The sequence below is a fragment of the Callithrix jacchus genome, chromosome 6 (genome assembly GCF_049354715.1).
Source record: "Callithrix jacchus isolate 240 chromosome 6, calJac240_pri, whole genome shotgun sequence".
Lineage (NCBI taxonomy): Eukaryota > Metazoa > Chordata > Mammalia > Primates > Cebidae > Callithrix > Callithrix jacchus.
The window spans coordinates 122749962-122773821 of NC_133507.1; the positions used below are offsets into that span (position 1 = coordinate 122749962).

A 23860-nucleotide genomic window follows, 5' to 3' on the forward strand; every position below is an offset into this window, starting at 1 on the left:
CTCTGAGGCCTCTGTTCTGTTCCATTGGTCTATATCTCTGTTTTGGTACAAGTACCATGCTGTTTTGATTACTGTAGCCTTGTAATATAGTTTGAAGTCTGGTAGTGTGATGCCTCCTGCTTTGTTCTTTTTGCTTAGAATTGACTTGGCTATGCGAGCTCTCTTTTGGTTCCATATGAAGCTTAAGGTAGTTTTTTCCAGTTCTGTGAAGAAGGTCATTGGTAGCTTGATGGGGATAGCATTGAATCTGTAAATTACTTTGGGCAGTATGGCCATTTTCACGATATTGATTCTTCCTAACCATGAACATGGAATGTTTCTCCATCTGTTTGTGTCCTCTCTTATTTCATTGAGCAGTGGTTTGTAGTTCTCTTTGAAGAGGTCCTTTATGATCCTTGTTACTTGTATTCCTAGGTATTTTATTCTCTTGGTAGCAATTGTGAATGGCATCTACAACCATCCAGCCTTTGACAAACCTGACAAAAACAAGCAATGGGGAAAGGAGTCCCTGTTTAATAAATGGTGTTGGGAAAACTGGCTAGCCATGTGCAGAAGGCAGAAACCGGACCCCTTCCTGACACCTTACACTAAAATTAACTCCAGATGGATTAAAGACTTAAACATAAGACCTAACACCATAAAAACCCTAGAAGAAAATCTAGGCAAAACCATTCAGGACATAGGCGTAGGCAAGGACTTCCTAACTAAAACACCAAAAGCATTCGCAACAAAAGCCAAAATAGACAAATGGGACCTAATTAAACTCCACAGCTTCTGCACAGCAAAAGAAACAGTCATTAGAGTGAATCAGCAACCAACAGAATGGGAAAAAACTTTTGCAGTCTACCCATCTGACAAAGGGCTGATATCCAGAATCTACAAAGAACTAAAACAGATTTACAAGAAAAAAACAAACAAGCCCATTCAGGAGTGGGTGAAGGATATGAACAGACACTTTGCTAAAGAAGACATACACGAGGCCAACAAACATATGAAAAAATGCTCATCATCACTGGTCATTAGAAAAATGCAAATCAAAACTACATTGAGATACTGTCTCACACCAGTTAGAGTGGCAATCATTAAAAAAATCAGGAGACAACAGATGCTAGAGAGAATGTGGAGAAATAGGAACACTTTTACACTGTTGGTGGGAGTGTAAATTAGTTCAACCATTGTGGAAGACAGTGTGGTAATTCCTCAAGGACCTAGAAATAGAAATTCCATGTGACCCAGCAATCCCATTACTGGGTATATATCCAAAGGATTATAAATAGTTCTACTATAAGGACATATGCACACGAATGTTCATTGCAGCACTGTTTACAATAGCAAAGACCTGGAATCAACCCAAATGCCCATTGATGATAGACTGGACAGGGAAAATGTGCCACATATACACCATGGAATATTATGCAGCCATCCAAAACGATGAGTTCATGTCCTTTGTAGGGACATGGATGAACCTGGAAATCATTATAGTCAGCAAACAGACACAAGAACAGAAAATCAAACACCGCATGTTCTCACTCATAGGTGGGTGTTGAACAATGAGAACACATGGACACAGGGAGGGGAGCATCACACACTGGGGTCTGTCGGGGGGAAGTAGGAGAGAGACAGTGGGGGATGGGGAGTTGGGGAGAGAAAGCCTGGGGAGAAATGCCAGATATAGGTGACGGGGAGGAAGGCAGCAAATCACACTGCCATGTGTGTACCTATGCTGGGGAGGGGGGGAAAGTTCAGCCTAGATATCTATGCCCAATGAGAATATACTTCAAAACGTTGGTGAAAGACAAAAGCTGAGAGAATTTGTATCTAGAACGCATGCACTGCAATAAATAGAAAAGAAAGCTTCAGATTGGAGACAAATGATCCCAGATGCACAGGAGGGAGGAGCATTAGAAATGGTAAATATGTTGGTAAAAATACAAGACTATTAAAAAAATTGTCCCCAAAAGATGATTGAGTCTTATTATTTAAAAATAAAATAATATCAATGAATGATAGGAATTGTAATTAGCTCTTGTATTGTTACATTTCTTTAACATCTATTATGTTGTAAATAACTCATTTGTTTCTTTTCTGTTATTAATTTCTTCCTCCTGATTTCCTAAGGTTTTACTGTCATTTTCTAAGTTCTCAAATTTAATGCTAATTTAGTTTCCACACTCATCTTCCTCATTCCTTCTCCCATGCTCCCTGGCTCCCTCCCTCTCTCCTTTCTTCCTTCCTAATAAAATTTTGTTAAACTTTTATTGGTTGCTCTAGAGATTATAATATGGATTTTTCACATATCGCCATATATTTTGAATTAAAATTAAGCCACCAAGTACAATAGTATAATTCTATTTAAACCTCTGCATTTTCTGTATTCTGGGGATGTATTTCACTTCTACATATTCTACAAAATACTGGCAAACTGAATTCAGCAGTAGATCAAAAAGTTTGTCTATCACTGTCAAGTAGGCTTTATCCTTGGAATGTAAGGTTGGTTGAACATATACAAATTAATTAATGTGACTAATCACATAAACAGAACTAAAGACAAAAACCACATGATTATCTCAATAGATGCAGAAAAGTCTTTTAATAAAATTCAATACCGTTCATATCAAACACTTCAATAAACTAGGTATTGAAGGACCGTACCTCAGAATAATAATATCTTTCTTACTATTCTGAAGTACGGTCCTTTAATACCTAATTAAAACCCACAGCCAACATCACACTGAATGGGCAATGCTTTCCTATATTCAGCTGATGTGCTTCAAAAACAATGGGTGTAAATCCAACCCAATTCCCTATTCCCCTTTAAAACTGGCACAAGACAAGGATACCCTCTCTCACCCCTGCTAGTCGACATAGCATTGGAAATCCTGGCTGGGGCAATCAGGCAAGAGAAAGAAATAAACAGAGAAAGTCAAACTATCCCTGTTTGCAGATGACATAATCCCACATCTAGAAAACCCCATAGCCTCAGTTTTAAGATACATTTACAATTCTAAGAAGCTTTACTGTAAACAGAAACATAGTAAGTGCTAGTGTGTGAGGCAGTTTAATAAAGTGTGGTCTGAAACGAGACTGCCCACATGCCCAGCTCAACCATTTACCACTTACCATAACTTTAAGAAAGGTCCTTAACCACAAAGTACCTCAGTTTCTTCATCAGTAAAATAAGGATGAGAGAGAGAGAGAGAGAGAGAGAGTGTGTGTGTGTGTGTGTGTTTGGGTTGTAATATAGACTAAGTTAATCCATGCAAAAATAATTAGAGAGAGACTAAGGGGAATACAGGATAGAAGGAAAGGAAAGGAAAGGAAGGGAAGGGGGGGAGGGGAGGGGAGGAGAGGGAAGGAAAGGAAAGGAGATGGGAAAACTATAAGGTGGAAGACAGTAGATGGGAAGAGAAGAGCAAGATAGAGATAAAATACATGCATAATGAACACTTGAAACCACAGACAGTAACATCTCAGGAAAGAAATCTAAGATTATGCATTTTGCAGTAAATTGTTTATTTTTAAAAAACACCACTATAGCCAATAGTATAGAAATAAGATACTGTAAGATACCAAATAAAAAGGTGCTCACTGCTTTTGTTTCTTTCCTACTCATTTTTATAAACAGACATAGTTACGGTAGAATATTTGGAACTATAAGGAGACATTCTAATATCTAGAAGAGATATTAACATTACCTTTACAGAAAAAAACTTTACTTCATCAAATGTAATTGCAGTGTTCTTCTCACTGTTGTTGGATAGCAAGCGATACATTTTTGTACGTTTCACAATTTCATTTACAGAGATGCGAATAAATAAACGATCATAATGTTGAAAAACAACTGAAAATAGAATGCTATTTAGGAAATAAGTTTTGTTGTAATTGAACAATAATACATTATGAAATTAATACATTCAATTATTCAGACCAAAACTTAAGAATCAATCATGTAGACATAAAAGGTAATTGTAGAGTATATTAAACAATAGAAAAAAAAGTCTTCTAAAATAGTGTTTTTGCCCATCGCTGGTGGACACAATATAAGTAAGAGAAGGTTGATTTTTTCTTACATCCCTTATATTTTTAACCTCACATTTCCAACAAAATTCCTTTGCAAATTTTTCTATATATTAATTTCAAGGTGACTAAATATATGCAATATATAGTTGAAATTTTTCCTAAGCATAATTATGTAGAAATTAAAATTTTTAAAAATATATCAGAATAACTTATTTTTAATTTTGGGATAAAAAGTGTTCTATTCTCTAATTCACTTAAGTCTATAGGTCTTTTATACCATATTGGTTTGTATTGTATCTGTATGGAGTAAAACAATTTTGTTTCCATGATTTAACTATTTTCAAAAATCTCTATACAGAATTATTTGCCAAAATTCTCTTTACATAAAAAAGAAATCTCCATAAGACTAGTTTTATGCCGTGATAAATCTAAAAATAAGCACTCAGCTTATTTAAAAGCAACAATATAAAATAAAGCCTTTAAGGCCGGGCGTGGTGGCTCACGCCTATAATCCCAGCACTTTGGGAGGCCAAGGTGGGTGGATCACGAGGTCAAGAGATCAAGACCATCCTGATCAACATGGTGAAACCCCGTCTCTACTAAAAAATACAAAAATTAGCTGGGCATGGTGGCGCGGCCTGTAGTCCCAGCTACTCAGGAGGCTGAGGCAGGAGAATTGCCTGAACCCAGGAGGCGGAGGTTGCGGTGAGCCAAGATCGCGCCATTGCACTCCAGCCTGGGTAACAAGAGCGAAACTCCATCTCAAAATAAATAAATAAATAAAATAAAGCCTTTAAAAAATGTTTAAAGGAAGCGCATATTACTTACAAATAAGTCAGCATTATCATACGAGAAGATAAAATTTTTTCCTGAAACTTACATGGTGATTTAGGTGGCCAAAAAACTTCTGTTACTCCCACATCAAAAGTGGACTTTATTTCCCTGCCATTAAATCTGGGCTGGCTCTGTGATTACATTAACCAACAACATGTAATGGAACATGACTAGGGTCGGAACTGGTAAGCCAGAAAGGCACCCACCTAGAGCACAAAACTTAAGGGGACACCAAAAACTAGTAATCAAGATAAATAATATATTACTGTGATATTTTTAAATCAAAATTAACACAGGAGGAAAAAAACATGATAGGACTCGGAGAGAGAGATCCAATCATTTCAGCATTCCAGCCAAGTCTAGCCTTCCATGCATCCCCACTAAAGCAACCAGATATATAAATGGGCCATTTCAGATATTCCAGCCCTTTTGAACTGGCAGACAACTATAGCCCAAGCTGTTATATCATCATACAGAAGTACCAACTAGTGAATACACAGTAGTGATTGATAATAAATTGGTTACTGTGTTAAGCCACTAAGTTTTGGAATGGTTTAGAATGCAGCAATGAAACAGTGAGACACAATTTCCATGATTCTTAAATCAAAAGAAAGGATACTCTTAGGTGTAAAATGTCTGCAATTCTTTATATGAATGCCCAGGCAGCCAACCTACAACAATCAAAACAAAAACGCAATGAATGCATTTAAGGCATCAACTGTTCTTCCACCTTATACTGAACTCTATTTTTAAAAAGCAAAGCTTCACTTCGTTGGTTTTTGTCATTTGAAATATTGTTTCTCATTAAAAATATCTAGTTAATAGAAATAATCAGAAAACAGAAACACAGAAGAAAAATGGGCAGGCCACATTCAAAGTAAACCGAAAATAAACAAGAATACAAAGCCAAATAATAATTCATTATTAACATAAATCTGATTATCACTCTTCAAACTGTTTTTATTTGATATTAGTTGAGAACTGATAAAATGTAGCATCCTATATGTAAAATTAAGAAACATGCCTTATTTCAGACAAACTTTTTTTTTTTGAGACGAAGTTTCGCTCTTGTTACCCAGGCTGGAGTGCAATGGCGCCATCTCGGCTCACCGCAACCTCCGCCTCCTGGATTCAGGCAATTCTCCTGTCTCAGCCTCCTGAGTAGCTGGGATTACAGGCACGCACCACCATGCCCAGCTAATTTTTTGTATTTTTAGTAGAGATGGGGTTTCACCATGTTGACCAGGATGGTCTCGATCTCTTCACCTCGTGATCCACCCGCCTTGGCCTCCCAAAGTGCTGGGATTACAGGCGTGAGCCACCGCGCCCGGCCTCAGACAAACTTTTATCCAGTATCCTAAGACCATTTTATTCATTCAACAATGATTCATTGGTTATAACTTGCCAGGGGCCATAAAATATTCATTCTCTTGTACAAAGTTTTTCTAAATGTTAAAGAAAATTGTATCATGTGCTTAACTAAAAAATCAAATACTAAATAAATGCAGGAACATTTGAATCCTAATATGAGAACTAGCCAAATACATTTAGCCATCTTTAGTCTTTAAAACCAAGTAAAAATAACAGAAATATTATATTAAACATTGTATATGATAGGAGGTAGTGAAGAGGGACAAGAAAAATTCTTATTTCATACCTAGTTACCACTGTAATAGTGTTCAGAAAATAAAGATAACTGTAAATGAATGCCACGATATTTGACACATCTATATGCATGTAGATTCTCATGTCTTGTTCTGTAGGTTGAAAACAGAGTAACAGATTTTTCTGGTTCTTAGCCTAGATGTTGGGTGTGTGTGTGTGTGTGTGTGTGTGTGTGTGTAAGAGAAAGAGGTGCTTGCTTTTGTTTCTAGGATGTTTTTTGGATGGACGAGGGGCACAGTCAATTTTCAAACTTTACCATGATCTAGCAATAAATATAATCACTTTAAAAGCTCAGTAAAATTACTGATTCCCAGGCCCCTCTCTCAGAGAGTCTAAGTTAGCAGACCTTAGGTGAAGCCTCAAGTTAATGTTTTATAAAGAGCATCCCAGGTAATTCTGATGTAACTAGATTTGGGAATCCCTAATACAGAAAATATTATTTCTGTGAATCAGGATGTTTTCTATAATTTCAGTGATTGTTACAATGTTTTCTGTCTCATAAAAATAAAAAATTCATAAATATGTTATCAGAGAGAACCATTTTCTGCATATACTTTTTGATTATCAAATAATAAATAACTTATACAGGTTTTTGAGGGCTACTCATACATACCACATCACCAAATGGTACCAAATTTGGTGTCTTTTGTGTTGTTTCCAGTTCTTCACCATCAGATCCTTGAAGAGTTTTTCTCAGCATCTACAATGTAGATAAATTAAGATTTAGGAAGAGAAAGAAGAATATAACTAGGTAAAACATTAATTCAACTCAACTATTGTATGAGTCTCTAGTAAATATCAGATCTCCTAGGTAGTGGGGTATTAATATGATTAAGAAACTCATCCCTATCCTCAATAAGTTAGGAGAGAAATAAAAATGTACACAAATATAAAATAGAGGGAATCATGAAAGATGAAGAAAGTACGCAGTTTTTCAGTTTGTTAAAACATTGAATATTTAGTAGGTATCTTGAAAAGCTTATAAGGAGAATTCCAGTTGGCCCCAGTATAGGAGATGCCTTAAATCTGAATCTCTACTCAAATATATGTGTGTGTGTGTGTGTGTGTGTGTGCACGCGTGCATGTGCATGTGTGTGTGTATATATATATGTATACACACACAGACACATGCACATGCACACACACATATATATGTATACATGCACACACACACATACACTATGGGGACAGAGCAAGGAAAGAGAAATCTTAAGAGACTCTGGAAAAGAATAGAGTGGAGTAGGAAACACAAAGGAAGCATAGACAAAATCATCCTGAGAAAGAGAAAGTTCAACACTGAGCACAAAAATTCTGACCACAGCACAGGTCTAGGAGTTGGTAGTTCACAGCAATGGCCACAAAGAAGGGATCTGAAAGAGAAGGACCAGAAGTAGTTTGTCATGATGAGCACTGCTTCTGGGGTGAAGGTGTCAGAGAAGAAGAGGTATCCCTGCAAACACGGCAGGGAAGAGAAAGAAGGATGTAAGAGGGGAAAATTAAGCATACCAGAGAAACAGAAGAGAACAACAGGTTATGCCCCTCCTCTCCCCTTACCTCCCGTCAATTATAACTTCATCCATTTAAAGAAACTGTACTTCAATACACTGAAAGAAGAGGGTACACATAAACCATGACCAAGAAATGACTACCAACAGGGAAAATCAGACCAACTCCTTTAAAAGTTATTATAAGGAGAAAATGGGGAGAAATCTTCAGATGACAAAAATTCTTCCTCCCAAATAACAACAAAACAAGTAAAAAACGTGAGATTTCAAACTGAATTAAGTATCTTCAAACAAGCATTTGGAGATGTTTTTAAGCCTACAATCAACAATTCATTCATTTATTCAACAATTAAAACAGAAGTTGACCAAAGAGAAGAAAGAAAAAATGAAATAAGTGTTGATCAACTCAGGAAATAACTTTTTTAAAAAGACAAACCATCCCAGAAATAAATACTAAATTACGAAGTGCCCAATGTAGCATCAATTCAGATAAAAGCTTTATAAGGGGCATTGAAGAAGACAAGAAGCCAGTGAAGAAAATGATAATGAGATAGAGAAAGAAGAAAAAAGGATCAGAGAAAAATGGGTGAATTAGAAGGCAGAAAAATAAAAAAATCCTCAAAGAAGAAAAACAAAACAATGAAGGAGAAATTAATGTTTAAAGTTATAATCCAGGAAAAATTTAAGGAATAAGAGAAAAATCAGTATGTGGATAGGACTCACTATGTGTCTAGAAAATCTGGCTCATAATGATCAACTCCAAGATATGTCCTAATAAAATTATTAGGCTTTATAATACACCTTTCCTACAGAAAATGACCAAATTATCTATAAAGATAAAAATAATACTAGCATCATATTTCTCAAGAGCAACATACAAAACAATGCAACGTTAGAGCTGTATTTTTTAAAAGTTCAAGGCAAGAAAAGTCAAGCTAAGGATTTTTACCCAACCAAGTCTATTTTTATCCAACAAAGTAACAACAATTCAAGAATCAAGGCTATTTTAAAAATACATTAAACAGGCATTCTAATAACACTTTACTCTTGAGTCCCTCCCAAGAAATCTACTAAAAGATGAGCTTCAACCAACCAAAAGATAGTGGGGAAAACTTCAGCATAAGACTTATGGAGAAGACAGACACAGTGGCTCACGCCAGTAATCCCAACACTTTGGGAGGCCAAGGTGGGTATATCACTTAAGGTCAGGAGTTTGAGACCAGCTTGGCCAACATGGCAAAACCCCATCTCTTCTAAAAATATAAAAATTAGCTGGGCATGATGGTGTACACCTGTAATCCCAGCTATTGAGAGACTGAGGCAGGAGAATTGCTTGAACCTGGAAAGTAGAGACTGTAGTGAGCCAAGATCACACCTCTGCACTCCAGCCTAGGCATAGAGTGAGACCCTGTCTAAAAAAAATACTTATGGAGAGAAGTTAATATATTTAATTGCAGAGTTAAGACTAAAGTGAGGGAGAAGATATGGGTGTGTGATGGTTAATATTGAGTGTCAACTTGATTGGATTGAAAGATGCAAAGTATTGCTCCTGGATATGTCCCTGAGGGTGTTGTCAAAGGAGACTGATATTTGAGTCAGGGGACTGGGAGAGACAGACCTACCCTCAATCTGGATGGATACCATTTAATCAGCTGCCAGTAGGGCTAGGATAAAAGCAGGCAAAAGAATGTCTAAAGACTAGACTGGCTAAGTCTCCTGGCCTCCATCTTTCTCCCAGGCTGATGCTTCCTGCCCTTGAACATTGGCCTCCAAGTTCCTTAGCTTCTGGACTCTTGGACCTACACCAGTGGTTTGCCAGGGGCTGTTGAGTCTCTGGCCACAGACTGAAGGCTGCACTACTTTTGAGGTTTTGGGACAGACTGGCTTCCTTGCTCCTCTGCTTGCAGATGGCCTATTGTGAGACTTTGCCTTGTGATTGTGTGAGTCAATACTCCTTAATAAACTCCCTTTCACATATCCATCTATCCTGTTAGTCCTGTCCTTCTTGAGAACTTGACTAATACAGGGTGGAAAGAGTATGCAAATATTACATTTCTTTTTGATGAAGAAGAAAGAATGCAACTTTTGAAAAATGGAAGAAAGAAGAGAAAAAGGGAAAACTAATAGAATAGATTATAGCTTGATATGTATAGTAACAGGTAAAGGATTCCAATTAAAATTGGCAAGCTCAAGACTAAAAGATTAAGAAATATGAGAACTAGAAAAGGTATTAATACAAAAGGCATAAGAAAAGATATAAATACAAAGAAGACCACTGGAACAAAAATACAAACTTTGCTAAATACCGAAATAATTTTTTAAGGAGCAAAAAAGATAGACAAGTCATGAAAAAGACACAGTTTAAGTATAACAGAACACATTGAGACCAAACATATTAGTCACATCAATAAATATAAACATAACACACCTATTACAGGAAAAATATGCTAAAATCATCTCAATAAAGCAAAACCCCTATGCTTGTTACGTAGGGTGACTAACTATCCCAGTTTGCCCAAGATGGAGGGATTTCCTGGGACTCCGGACTTTCAAAACAGTCCCAGACAAACCAGCTTGGCTGATCACTCTATTAAACACAAGACAAGAAATAAGACATTGATTCAGAAAGGCTAACATAAGGGGATAGGTAAATATATACTAAGTAAAGAGAAAACAGTTGAAAAGCAGACAACTGGACTCTGATGTTAGAGTAGGATTCAGGTCAAAGGCCACTGCATGAGACGAATGAGAACACTGTTTAATGCTAAGAAACATATTCTGCAGTAAAGATGTAAGAGCTATAACTTTACCCTTAGGATATACCTCCAGCAAATAAAAGCATAAATCACAAAATTTTTCATTGGAGTATTATTTGCAATTGCAAAATATTGCAAACCTCCTTCTGAAAGGCCCAAAATAGAAGACTTGTTGAAAAAAAGCTAAGTATATCCTTACAATAGAGTATACGCAACCATAAAAATAAAAGAATGAGGAGGATTACTGTGAAATAATAGTGATTTATAGGATATAGTGATAAGCGGAAAAAGCAAAGAGCAATATTTTGCCCTAGAAGGCAGAAAAGATAATAAAGAATGCATGTATCTGAAATATGTAGGAAGAATAGACCAAAAACTTGTTACCAAAAGAGATGGAGTCGGCGGGTGGGGGGCGGGGGGTGGTGCGGAGAAGAGGATGAAAGATGGAGTGACAGTTCCTTGACTGTATCTTTTATACAGTATTAACTTTTGAAAGTATACTAATGTTCTATATACAAAAAATAAAATTAAATCGACAAGGGTGGGGAAAACTCTGAAACTGAATATAAATAGGAATAAATTAGCCCAAGTGGATTTCATGTGAATAACAACACTGAAACCACATGAAGGAAAAAAATAGAAGAATGCAAAACTTTTGAATTCTTCTTAGTAAATTTGATTCTTATAGTATATGGATATAGAAATTCTGAAACTATCTTATGTATATTGTAGGACTAAGCAATGTATCAATGTACTGATGTTACTGGGAGCCAGGGTTTGTACTTTGGAAAAGGGAAATACAAACACTAAAAAGAGGAAGATGGGCTGGACACAGTGGCTCATGCCTGTAATCCCTGTACTTTGGGAGGCAAAGGCGAGAGGATTGCTGGAGCCCAGGAGATTGAGACCAGCGTGGGCAACATAGCAAGACCCCATCTCTACAAAATAATTCTTTAAAAAAATTAGCCAGGAGCAGTGGCTCATTCCTGTAGTCCCAGCTACTCAGGAGGCAGAGGTGGGAGGATTGCTTGCACCCAGGAGGTTGAGGCTCAGTGAGCTGTGATCATGCCGCATACTGCTGCACTGAAGCTTGGTGACAGAAGGAGATCCTGTCCTAAAAAAAAAAAAAAAGAGTAAGGCAAGAAAGAGCCCTATAGAATTGATTGGACTGAAGTCATGAGTCCACACAAGTCTCTCTGCTGAAAAATCCTAGAAGCAATAACACCTCAGTAGCAATAAGCACACTTAGCTCCCCATATCTTAGGTTTCTAAATACCATTATCCATTAAAAGAAATTTAATAAATTCAAGGCTGGAAAAGGGAATGTATAGATGAGCAGAGAACACCTTTTGTGGCCAGAAAGAAAGGAGGTGTTCAAGATAATGTTCGAAAGCCATAGAAACCACCAAAAAATGTGGCCTGCTAGCAAATTCTGGGACACTGCAAATATCAAAATAACTAAGGAAAATAATGTATTATAACCTACTGAACCCACAAATATACACTAATAATGGACAAAAAAAGAATAAAGAACTCTTCCTTTTAATAGATTGCCAGCTGGGAAGAATGAAAGGAGTGGTAAGTTGGAAAAGTACCATTTTGCACCATCATAGTAAGATGTTTTGAGAAAAATCTCCAATACAACCAAATCTAGGGGGATGAGTTTTAAGGAGATAAAAGTATTTATACTGTCTTGAATCTCCATAGACACTTCTTATTAGATGTAAGGGGACAATAGTAGCTTATACATCTTGGATGGCTAATCAAAATTAATATGGGCCTGGTGCAGTGGCTCAAGCCTGTAATTCCTGCACTTTCGAAGGCCAAGGCAGGAGGATCACTTGAGGCCAGGAGTTTGAGATCAGCCTAGGCAACATAGCAAAACCTCACCTCCACACAAAATTTTTAGAACTTAGCCATACATAGTGGCATGTGTCTGTAATTCCAGCTACTCAGGAGGCTGAGGCAGGAAGGTCACTTGAGCCCAGGAAATCAAGGCTGCAGTGAGCTATGGCAGTGCCACTGCACTTTAACTTGGGTGACAGAATGGGACCCTGCCTCAACTAAATAAATAAATAAATAACATCATCAATATAACCCCACATGAAAAGTCTTTAGGGTAAATGGCAAAGTTCTATTTCTTGGTCAAGTGGTGATTACAAAAGTATTTTCCTTATATTTCAATGAAAAGAATTTACTTTGTATGATTTTCTGTATGTGTTTTATTTTATCATATAAAATTAAAATAGTAATAATAAATGTTAACATGAGAAAAATTAGGGAAATGTGAATACTAGATTGGGTAATATTAACAAATTATTCCTAAATTAGGGTAGTTATGGTAATATTATGGTTATGTTTTTTAGAAAAATAACCATTATAATTTAGAGATATACACTAAAAGATTTATGCATGAAATAATATAATATCTGAGTTTGCTTGAAAATAATCTGAGATGGGAGGGGGATAGAAGTGGGTAGGGATATAGGTAAAACAAGATTAATCATAAACTGATAATTGTCAAATTAATAAGCAGGTGTTTGTATTCATTGAACCATTCTATTTGTATATATTTTAAACTCTTCCATAATAAAACCTTAGAATAGGTCAGATATTCAGACATCTCATCACAAAATTAAATGGCTGAAAGAAAATAAACACCAAAGTCCTTCATGATCCATCATCTGCTTACCCCTAACTCCGTATCCTGACATTCCTCTTCCCACATTTCCTTTGTTTCAGCCACCTCAAGAGTGTGATCTTGAGGAACATAGCTCTCTTTAAATCTTCTTTGAATCAAGAAGAGTTTGCTAAATGCTGTTTTTATGCCTTTCCACCTTCTAAGATTAGGTCTGGTTCCCTGGGAAGCAGACTTCGAGATGAAGATTTGAATGCAGGAAGTTCATTAGGGAGAGCTCTAGGGATCACTTCTTACAGAGGAAGGAAGAGGAGTGAAGAAGCAGAACCGGGCAGAGGGAGAAGTTGAAGAGCAGTGCAATCTCAAGAAAGACCTCAGCCAATCCTACACGAAGCTCTGGAGCTCAGATAGCCCTTCAAAGCTGCCACAAATGGAAGAGTCTGGTTCTTTGAATATAGCCTGTCTTACAGAAAAGAGTGTGATCTTGAGGAACATAGCTCTCTTTAAACAAGGACAAGTCCTGGAGAAAAACTTATCTGAGAGCTATCAGCTGCCAGCACTCCCAATATTTAAGGGAGTGAGTACTTCAGTCCAGGAAGACAGGGTCACAGGAGATCTGAGTGGTACCCTCTGCCATCCACTACATAGCACCCCTTCAGTCACTCATATCCATTTGTTTCATATAATAAATTCTGGGAGCAACTCCTCCAGGACTTTTTTCCCCTGAGAAAACTTAAAAGAGGAAGGTTAATAGAATGAACTATTATCCTCCTTTGTTGTACAGGTCACTTGGTCTAATGTGATTTTATGAAGGATCCTGTGTAAATGGAACAAATGCTCTTATCCTCTGCTGCTGTACCTGGCTTCATAGCCATTACTAATGTTCTTTATCTCCTTCCTCCTCCACCCACGCTACATTCCCCTCACCCTTTGCTAGCAGTTCTGCTAGTCTAATGGTTTACCTGGTGAAGAGACACAGATTCTCATCCTTAAGGAGTCTGAGCTCCTGGTTACCTTGGTCAAACATGATTCCTACACTTGTCCATTTACTACCAAAAGTGGGCAAGGGACTGGGCACAGCGGCTCATGCCTGTAATCCCAGCATTTTGGGAGGTCAAGGCAGGTGGAATACATGAGGTCAGAAGTCAAGACCAGCCTGGCCAACATGGTGAAAATAAAAAATACAAAAATTAGCTGGCCATGGTGGCATGCACCTGTTGTCCCAGCTACTCAGGAGGCTGAGGCAGGAGAATCACTTGAAACAGGGAGGTGGAGGTTGCAGTAAGTCAAGATCACGTCACTACACTCCAGCCTGGGCGACAGAGTGAGACTTCATCTCAAAAAAAAAAAAAAAAAAAGTAGGCAAGGGAATTCCAAGAGATTCCCAGTGGATCACCTGAGAGCTTTCTCCTCCTGATAATCAGAATGATGACTCCGGCCTTCGTCTGCTTGTTTCCTGGCATGAGATGCCCAAAGTGACCTATAAGAAGCTATCACCTGAAGTTTTGTGTTTTTTTTTTCCCCAAGACTTTTGCTGAGTTCCCGGACAAGAGCATTTACCTCCTGTAAACCAGGGCTTTGAAGCTAGAAGCTAATCGGAACTCAGAGTTGCAGGAACCAGAAACAAATTCCCCAAAGGTGGGCTCCTGATAATGATGATAAACAGGACCACATCTACATTTTTTTTTTTTTTTTTTTTGAGACGGAGTCTGGCTCTGTCGCCCAGGCTGGAGTGTAGAGGCGCCGTCTCAGCTCACTGCAACCTCTGCCCTCCCCCACCTCCTGCCTCCAGGGTCCAAGCAATTCTCGTGCCTCAGCCTCCCGAGTAGCTGGGAATACAGGCACCCACCACCAGGCCCAGTTAACTTTTTTTTTGGGGGGGTGCCTTTTCATCTTTAACTGCCAGGCAAAGTGGAACACAGAAATTACATAGTCTTTACATTTAATGAAAGGAGTGATTATAAAAATGTCAGAGGGCAATTTTTTTTATTGTACTTTAAGTTCTGGGGTACATGTGCAGATCTTGCAGGATTGTTGCATATATACACACATGCCATGGTGGTTTGCTGTCTCCATCTCCCTGTCAGCTTCTTCAGGCATTTCTCCCAATGTTACCCCTCCTTAACATCCCCATGCTCCACTGTCCCTCCCCTAGCCTCCCACCCCACAACAGACCCCAGTGTGTGATGTTACCCCCCTGTGCCCATGTGTTCTCACTGTTCAACATATGCCTATGAGTGAGAATATGCAAAGTTTGATTTTCTGTTATTGTGTCAGTTTGCTGAGAATGATGGTTGCCAGATTCATCCATGTCCCTACAAAGGACATGGACTCATTGTGTTTTATGGCTGCATAGTATTCCATGGTGTATATGTGCCACATTTTCTTTGTCCAGTCTATCATTGATGAGCGTTTGGGTTGGTTCCAGGTCTTTGCTATTGTAAACAATGTGGCTATTGCTGCAATGAACATACGTGTGCATGTGTCTTTATAATAGAATGATTTATAATAATCTGGGTATATACCCAGTAATGGGATTGCTGGGTCAAATGGAATTTCTATTTCTAGGTTCTTGAGGAATTACCACACTGTCTTCCACAATGGTTGAACTAATTTACACTCCCACCAACAGTGTAAAAGTGTTCCTATTTCTCCACATTCTCTCCAGCATCTGTTGTCTCCAGATTTTTTAATGATTACCATTCTAACTGGTGTGAGATGGTATCTCAATGTGGTTTTGATTTGCATTTCTCTAATGACCAGTGATGATGAGCATTTTTTCATGTTTGTTGGCCTCATAAAAGTCTTCTTTTGAAATGTGTCTGTTCATGTCTTTTGCCCACTTTTGAATGGGTTTGTTTTTTTTTTTCTTGTAAATATGATATAGTTCTCTGTAGATTCTGCCTATTAGCCCTTTGTCAGACAAGTAGACTGCAAATTTTTTTTTCACATTCTGTTGGTTGCCAGTTCACTCTGATGATTGTTTCTTTTGCTGTGCAGAAACTCTTAAGTTTAATTAGATACTATTTGTCTATTTTGGCTTCTGTTGCCATTGCTTTTGGTGTTTTAGTCATGAAGTCCTTGCCTTTGCCTATGTCCTGAATGGTTTTGCCTAGTTTTTTTTTCTAGGGGTTTTATGGTATTAGGTCTTATGTTTAAGTCTTTAATCCATCTGAAGTTAATTTTAGGGTTAGATGTAAGGAAGGGGTCCAGTTTCTGCTTTCTGCACATGGCTAGCCAGTTTTCCCAACACCATTTATTAAACAGGGAGTCCTTTCCCCATGGCTTGTTTTTGTCAGGTTTGTCAAAAATCGCATGGTTGTAGATGTGTGGTGTTACTTCCGAGGCCTCTGTTCTATTCCATTGATCTGTATTTCTGTTTTGAATACCAGTAGCATGCTGTTTTGATTACTGTAACCTTGCAGTATAGTTTGAAGTTAGGTAGCATGATGCCTCCAGCTTTTTTTTTTAATTAATTAATTTATTATTATTATTTTTTTTTGCTTAGGATTGTCTTGGCTATGTGGGCTCTCTTTTGGTTCCATGTGAACTTTAAGGTGTTTTTTCCAGTTCTGTGAAGAAGGTCAATAGTAGGTTGATGGGGATAGTGCTGAATCTGTAAATTACTTTAGGCAGTATGGACATTTTCACCATATTGATTCTTCCTAACCATGAGTATGGAATGTTTTTCAATCTGTTGTGTCCACTCTTATTTCCTTGAGCAGTGGTTTGTAGTTCTCCTTGAAGAGGTCCTTCACATCCTTTGTTGCTTGTATTCCTAGGTATTTTATTCTCTTTGTAGCAATTGTGAATGGGAGTTTCCTCATGATTTGGCTCTCTTTAAGTCTGTTATTGGTGTATAGGAATGCTCGTGATTTCTGCACATTGATTTTGTATCCTGAGACTTTGCTGAAGTTGCTTATCAGCTTAAGGAGATTTTGGGCTGAGATGATGGGGTCTTCTAAATATACAATCATGTCATCTGCAAATAGAGATAATTTAACTTCCTCTTTTCCTAATTGAATACCTTTATTTCTTTTTTGTGCCTGATTGCTCTTGCTAGAACTTCCAGTACTATACTGAATAGGAGTGGTGAGAGAGGACATCCTTGTCTTGTGCCAGATTTCAAAGGGAATGCTTCCAGGTTTTGCCCATTCAGTATGATATTGGCTGTGGGTTTGTTGCAAATAACTTTTATTATTTTGAGATACATTCCATTGATACCTAGTTTATTGAGAGTTTTTAGCATAAAGGGCTGTTGAGTTTTTTCAAAGGCCTTCCCTGCATCTATTGAGATGATCATGTGGTTTTTATCTTCGGTTCTGTATATGTGATGGATTACGTTTCTAGATTTTCATATGTGGACCAGCCTTGAATCCCCAGGATGAAGCCTACTTGATCATGATGGATAAGCTTTTTGATGTGCTGTTGCAATTGGTTTGCCAGTATTATTGAAGATTTTGGCATCAATGTTCATCATGGATATTGCCCTGAAGTTTTCTTTTTTAGTTGTGTCTCTGCCAGGTTTTGGTATCAGGATGATGTTGGTCTCACAAAATGAGTTAGGGAGGATTCCCTCTTTTTGTATTGTTTGGAATAGTTTCAGAAGGAATGGTACCAGCTCCTCTTTCTACATCAGGTAGATTTTGGCTATAAACCCATCTGGACCTGGACTTTTTTTGGTTGGTAGGCTATTAATTGCTGCCTCAACTTCCGACCTTGTATTGGTCTATTCAGGGATTCAACTTCTTCCTGGTTTAGTCTTGGGCGGGTGTAAATGTCCAGGAATTTATCCATTTCTTCCAGGTTTACTGATTTATATGCATAGAGTTGTTTGTAGTAATCTCTGATGGTAGTTTGTATTTCTGTGGAATCGGTGGTGATAACCCCTTTATCATCTTTTATTGCATCTATTCAATTCTTCTCTCTTTTCTTTTTTATTAATCTGGCTAGTGGTCTATTTTGTTGATCTTTTCAAAAAACCAGCTCCTGGGTTTAACAATTTTTTAAAGGATTTTTTTTGTGTGTGTCTCTATCTCCTTCAGTTCTGCTCTGATCTTAGTTATTTCTTGTCTTCTGCTAGCTTTTGAATTTTTTTGATCTTGCTCCTCTAGCTCTTTCAATTTTGATAATAGGGTGTCGATTTTAGATCTTTCCTTGTTTCTCATGTGGGCATTTATTGCTATAAATTTTCCTCTAGACACCGCTTTAAATGTGTCCCAGAGACTCTGGTATGTTATGTCTTAGTTCTCATTGTTTTTGAAGAACATATTTATTTCTGCCTTCATCTCATTGTTTATCCAGTCAACATTCAGGAGCAAGTTGTTCAGTTTCCATGTAGTTGTGTTGTTTTGGGTGCGTTTTCTTAATCCTGAGTTATAATTTGATTGTACTGTGGTCTCAGAGACTGTTAGGGTTTCTGTTCTTTTGCATTTGCTGAGGAGTGATTTACTTCCAATTATGTGGTCAGTTTTAGAGTAAGAATGTATATTCTGTGGATTTGGGATGAAGAGTTCTGTAGATGTTTATTAGGTCCACTTGGTCCAGATCTGCATTCAAGTCTTGGATATCCTTGTTAATTTTCTGTCTGGTTGATCTGTCTAATAGTGGAGTGTTAAAGTTTCCCACTAATATTGTGTGGGAGTCTATGTCTCTTTGTAGGTTTTAAAAACTTGCTTTATGTGTCTGGGTGCTCCTGTATTGGGTGCATATATATTTAGGATAGTTAGCTCTTCTTGTTGCATTGATCTTTTTACCATTATATAATGCCCTTCTTTGTGTCTTTTGAAAAATATGGAACACTTCATGAATTTGCATGTCATCCTTGTGCAGGGGCCTTGCTAATCTTCTCTGTATCATTCCAATTTTAATATATGTGCTGCTGAGGTGAACACTCTTTTTTTTTTAAGTAGAGACCGGGTTTTGCCATATTGGATAGGCTGGTTTCGAACTCCTGACCTCAAGTGATCCACCGGCCTCGGCCTCCCAATGTGCTGGGATTACAGGCATGAAGCACCATGCCTAGCCAGGACCACTCCTACTTCTAGCCCTTAATTCTCAGAACCACATATCATATCTACTGGAAACATGTCATCATATAAAGGCCATTGATTCATGGTATATACTGTAGCCTAGAGGATCACATCCCATCCATGTGAGGTATCACTTCCAAGCTGCCACTTCAGCTTCATTGATTCATTGCTCTATCATGCTAGCAGCTTTGAGTGCTGCTAAAAGAGATCCAGTGCATGGTCACAAGACCACTGCCACACCTCCTCTGTTGCACACATCACTTGGTCTAATGCGATTTTATGAAGGATCCTGTGTCAATGGAACAAATCCTCTTAAACTTTAAGATAGTAATGCTGGTTACAGTCTGCAAGCAGGAAACAGATATTTATATCCAGAATGTGTATTGATTCCAATAAAGATAAATTAGTTTTACTTCATTGTAGGCAACTTGTCGCCAACTGGCTTATTGGTCTCCTCAAGTGAAAATGTCACAGTGGAACCTCAACACTGGTCTTTGTTGCTGGCAGGCTGGGCATGCAGCAGTATCAAGAGCTAGTTCAGCATTGGTGAGTGCTCACTGTTTTAGGTATATCCACATGCATCTTCCACAGATCTCCTTGTTCCCGATCTCTCAATATTTTTCCTTCCAAGCTGTGACTAGCTGGCCACTAACTGTGAGTCTGCATATTCTAACATCAGACCACTTCTGTTCCCACACAAAATAATTACTAGTTGTACCATCTGAAATTCTGCCCTTTGGGTGGATTTCTCCTTACTGCTATCTTCCTAACCCTGAGTAGGACTGTAGCAAAGCTACAATCCATTTTCAGCTGGCATCCACATACCAAGCTGAGCCATCCATGAACCAAGGTCAGTCTCTTTCCTCCTCCAGTAGTTAAATACCTCATGTGGGCATAGGTATGAGCTGAGACAGAGGTACTGGTGCAACAGTGAGGGATGACATGGAGTTGGGTTTAACAAACCAACTCATGATGAGAAGTTCCGGCTTCATGGTCACTTGATGTCCCAGGTGCTTTATCTCTACTAAGGCCTGGTCACAGGCAGTGGTTTTTAAAGGTAATTTTCTGCTACAGATGGTATGGCCTTGCTCCAGAAGCCAAGGGATTTACATTGTAAATATCTTATTTGCAATAAACTCCAGATTGCATTGTTTCCCCCCACAGATACCTTTAATATCATAGTCTGATGGATCACCGGTCCCAAGCAACAGGGCCATTTGGACAGTAGCCTAGACCTACTGCAATGCCCTTTCTGTTCTGGGCCCTATTCAAATTTGGCAGCATTTTAAATTGCCTTTTTCTAGTGTATCATTTTGATTCCCTTCTGATTTCTTTTTGTGTACATTTTTTAGTTACTTTCTTAGTGATTACCATGAAGATTACAATTAACATCCTAAATTTGTACTACTCTAGTTTGAGTTCATACCAACTAAGCTTCAACAGAATAAATTTTTAAAACTCTACAGCTATATAGCTTCATCCTCCCCTTTTCTTGTTGTTGTTGTTTTTGTTTTTTTTCTTTCTTTCTTTGAGACAGAGTCTTGCTCTGTCACCCAGGTTGGAGTGCTATGGTGCAATCTCGACTCTCTGCAATCTCCACCTCCTGGGTTCAAGAGATTCTCCTGTCCCAGCCTCCTGAGAGCTGGGGTTACAGGTGTGCACTACCACACCCAGCTAATTATTTGTAGTTTTAGTAGAAATGGGGTTTCACTATGTTGACCAGGCTGGTCTTGAACTCCTGGCCTCAAGTGATCCACCTGCCTTGGCCTCCCAAAGTGCTGGGATTACAGGCATGAGCCACTGCACCTGGCCCTCCTCTTTTGTTGCAATCACAAATTACATCTTTTAAAAATTGTGTGCCATTAACATACGTTTATAATTACTGTTTTATGTATTTGTCTTTTAAATCACATGGAAAATGAGAGGAGTTACAAACCCAAAACACAATGATACTGACTTTCATATTTACCTTTGATGTTAACTTTATTGGTGTTTTTTATTTCTTTGTATGGCTTCAAGTTATTGTCTAGTGTCCTTTTATTTCACCTTGAAGGACTCCCTTTAGCATTTCTTGTAGGGCATGTCCACTAATGGTAAATTCCCTCAGTTTTTTTGTTTTGTCTCTTTTAAAAAATCAAAGATATCTTAATTTCTCCTTCATTTTTGAAGCATAGTCTTTCTGGTTATAGAATTCCTGGTTAACAGCACTTCTTTTAGCTCTTTAAGAATGTCATCCCTATCTTCTGGAATCCATGGGTTTTTTAATGAGAAATATGCTTTTAATTTTATTGAGGATAACTTGTAGATGACAAATTGCTTCTCTCTTTCTGCTTTCAGGATTGTTTCTTTATCCTGGGCTTTTGACAACTGATTATAATGTGTCTTAGTACAGATCTCTCTGCATTTATCCTTCTTGGAGTTTGTTGAGATTCTTCAATGTGTAGATTCCTATCTTTTATCAAATTTGGGAAGTTTTCAGTCATTGCTTCAAACATTATTTTGTTCTTTCTCTCTCTTCTCCCCTTCTGGTATTCACATAAAGCATATATCACTATGCTTGATGGTGTCCCACAGGTCTCTTAGGCTTTCTTCTCTCTCTCTTCTCCCCTTCTGGTATTCACATTAAGCATATATCACTATGCTTAATGGTGTCCCACAAGTCTCTTTCTTTTTTCTTTATGCTCCCCAGATTGGATCACTTCAAATGTCCTGTCTTCAAGGCACGGATTCTTTTTTCTGCCTGCTTAAACCTATTAACTCTTAGTGGGTTTTTTTATTTTAGCTATTATACTTTTCAGCTCCAGAATTTTAGTTTTTATCATTTCCATTTATTTATTGATACCCTCTATTTTACTCTATTCTCCTGGTTTCCTTTAGCTCTTTGAGCATATTAAATATAGTTGATTTAAAGTCTTTGTCTAAAAATTCTAATGTCTGTGCACTTCCTCAGAGACAGTTTTTGTTCACTTTTTTCTGTGAAGAGGCCATACTTCCTTATTTCATTGCATGCTTTGTTGTTTGTTGGAAATTAGACATTTTAAATACTGTAAGTTGGTAACCCTGGAAATTAGATTCTTCCTCCTCTCAGGATAGTTTTGTTTGTTTGCTTGCTTGCTGTGAACTGCAGCTGTTTAGTGACTTCTAAACTATTTATGTAAAGTCCATATTCTTTTTCATGTGTGGTCTCTAAAGTCTTTGTTCCTTTAACAGATGTTTCCTTCACCTCCAGGAGACACATGAGAAACAGAGGGCGGGGGGGCGGGGATAGAGAAGACAGAGAGGTGAGAGAGAGAAAAAAAGAAATAAAAAAGAAAAACTCTCTCAGTTCCATCTTTGAAAATTAGCTGTCTGTGTTAGGACACTCCTCCAACATTTAGCCAGGTAATTTACATCTCTGTAAATCTCTGATCATTTTCATTTATCATTCATTTCCTCCTTGTACTAACCCTATAGAGCAGCCAAAGATGAAAGCTTAGAGTCTTCTCAAGTCTCTCCCTAGTGTACATCCTGTCTTGGACATGCATGTGTTTTTCTTAATTCCCCTTTATACACAGGCACTTTTGAATGTCCTAATTTCTCAGAGAAACTCTCTCCCTAGAGTGTCTTGGTACTCTATTGTATCTCAATTCTAATCTTTTGCCCCAGATGGCCATGGGTTGGCTGGTTTTCTTACAAATTTTTAGAATAATGCCTGCTACTTTTCCTTCTTGAATAAGCTCCAAGTTAGGTGAAACAAAGGCCAGTAACTTATGTCAGTCTTTAAAGTAGGCACCAGACAGGTTAGAACAGACAAACACTCTTCTTTGAGAATAAGGTCTGCTCTGCTCCCTCCAGAAGCAAGGACTGGGGTCCCACACTGGGAATATGGACTGGCACTTTCAAGACTGCTGCTAAGTCAAGGAAGAGGTTGGGATGAGTGCAAGGAAAACATCACAGATGCTTTCCTACTGATTTTAAGTTACCTTTTTGTTGCTTCAGCATTCGCTTGGTTGTAGTAAATATTTGCCTATTTTCCAGAGCTCTGAAAAGAGAACTTGGAGATATCTACTCTATCATTTTGCTAACATCCCTCCATCTGGCAGCCTTTGGTGTCACATAGTATGGGGTAAAGGAAGTATGTGTCTCTTTCCTCTAGAACTTGAAGACGCCTACCATAGTTGTGCTTCCTTCTTGACTGTGGGATGTGCAAAATGCAATAATTTGTCATTTAGTTTGTACGGGATGCCCTAGCATGTCCTAGGCCACTGGACTACTAAAAATTTTATTGATATGTCAAAGTCTTAAATCTCCAGAGGGTTTATCTGCCATTCTCTGGAGTGGCCTTTAGTGTACTTTCCACTCCCTGCTCATCTAGTCCAATGAAGATAAATAAAATGGATGAATATGATGTTCTGCAGACCTCCAGATGGT

The 23860-nt window shown here is 38.0% G+C and overlaps 1 protein-coding gene and 1 non-coding gene across 9 annotated transcripts in view; both read right to left on the reverse strand.

The window, feature by feature from the left end:
• The window catches only part of CATSPERT (catsper channel auxiliary subunit tau), a 250019-nt gene that overhangs the window by 217394 nt on the left and 8765 nt on the right, over window positions 1-23860 (reverse strand). For all 8 annotated transcript variants that reach the window (XR_013519035.1, XR_013519034.1, XM_078328136.1 and 5 more), the window contains exons 2-4: window positions 7133-7219; window positions 5474-5525; window positions 3696-3841 (exon numbers count right to left, since the gene is read on the reverse strand). Coding sequence is in view for 6 of the 8 variants with exons in the window: in XM_078328136.1 (XP_078184262.1) it covers window positions 3696-3841; window positions 5474-5525; window positions 7133-7219 (285 nt within the window). In the remaining 2 variants the exon portion in view is untranslated. The remainder of the gene's footprint in view (window positions 1-3695; window positions 3842-5473; window positions 5526-7132; window positions 7220-23860) is intronic.
• LOC118154860 (U6 spliceosomal RNA) lies at window positions 19206-19312 on the reverse strand. The gene has a single exon (XR_004745112.1). It is a non-coding gene; the product is annotated as a U6 spliceosomal RNA (small nuclear RNA).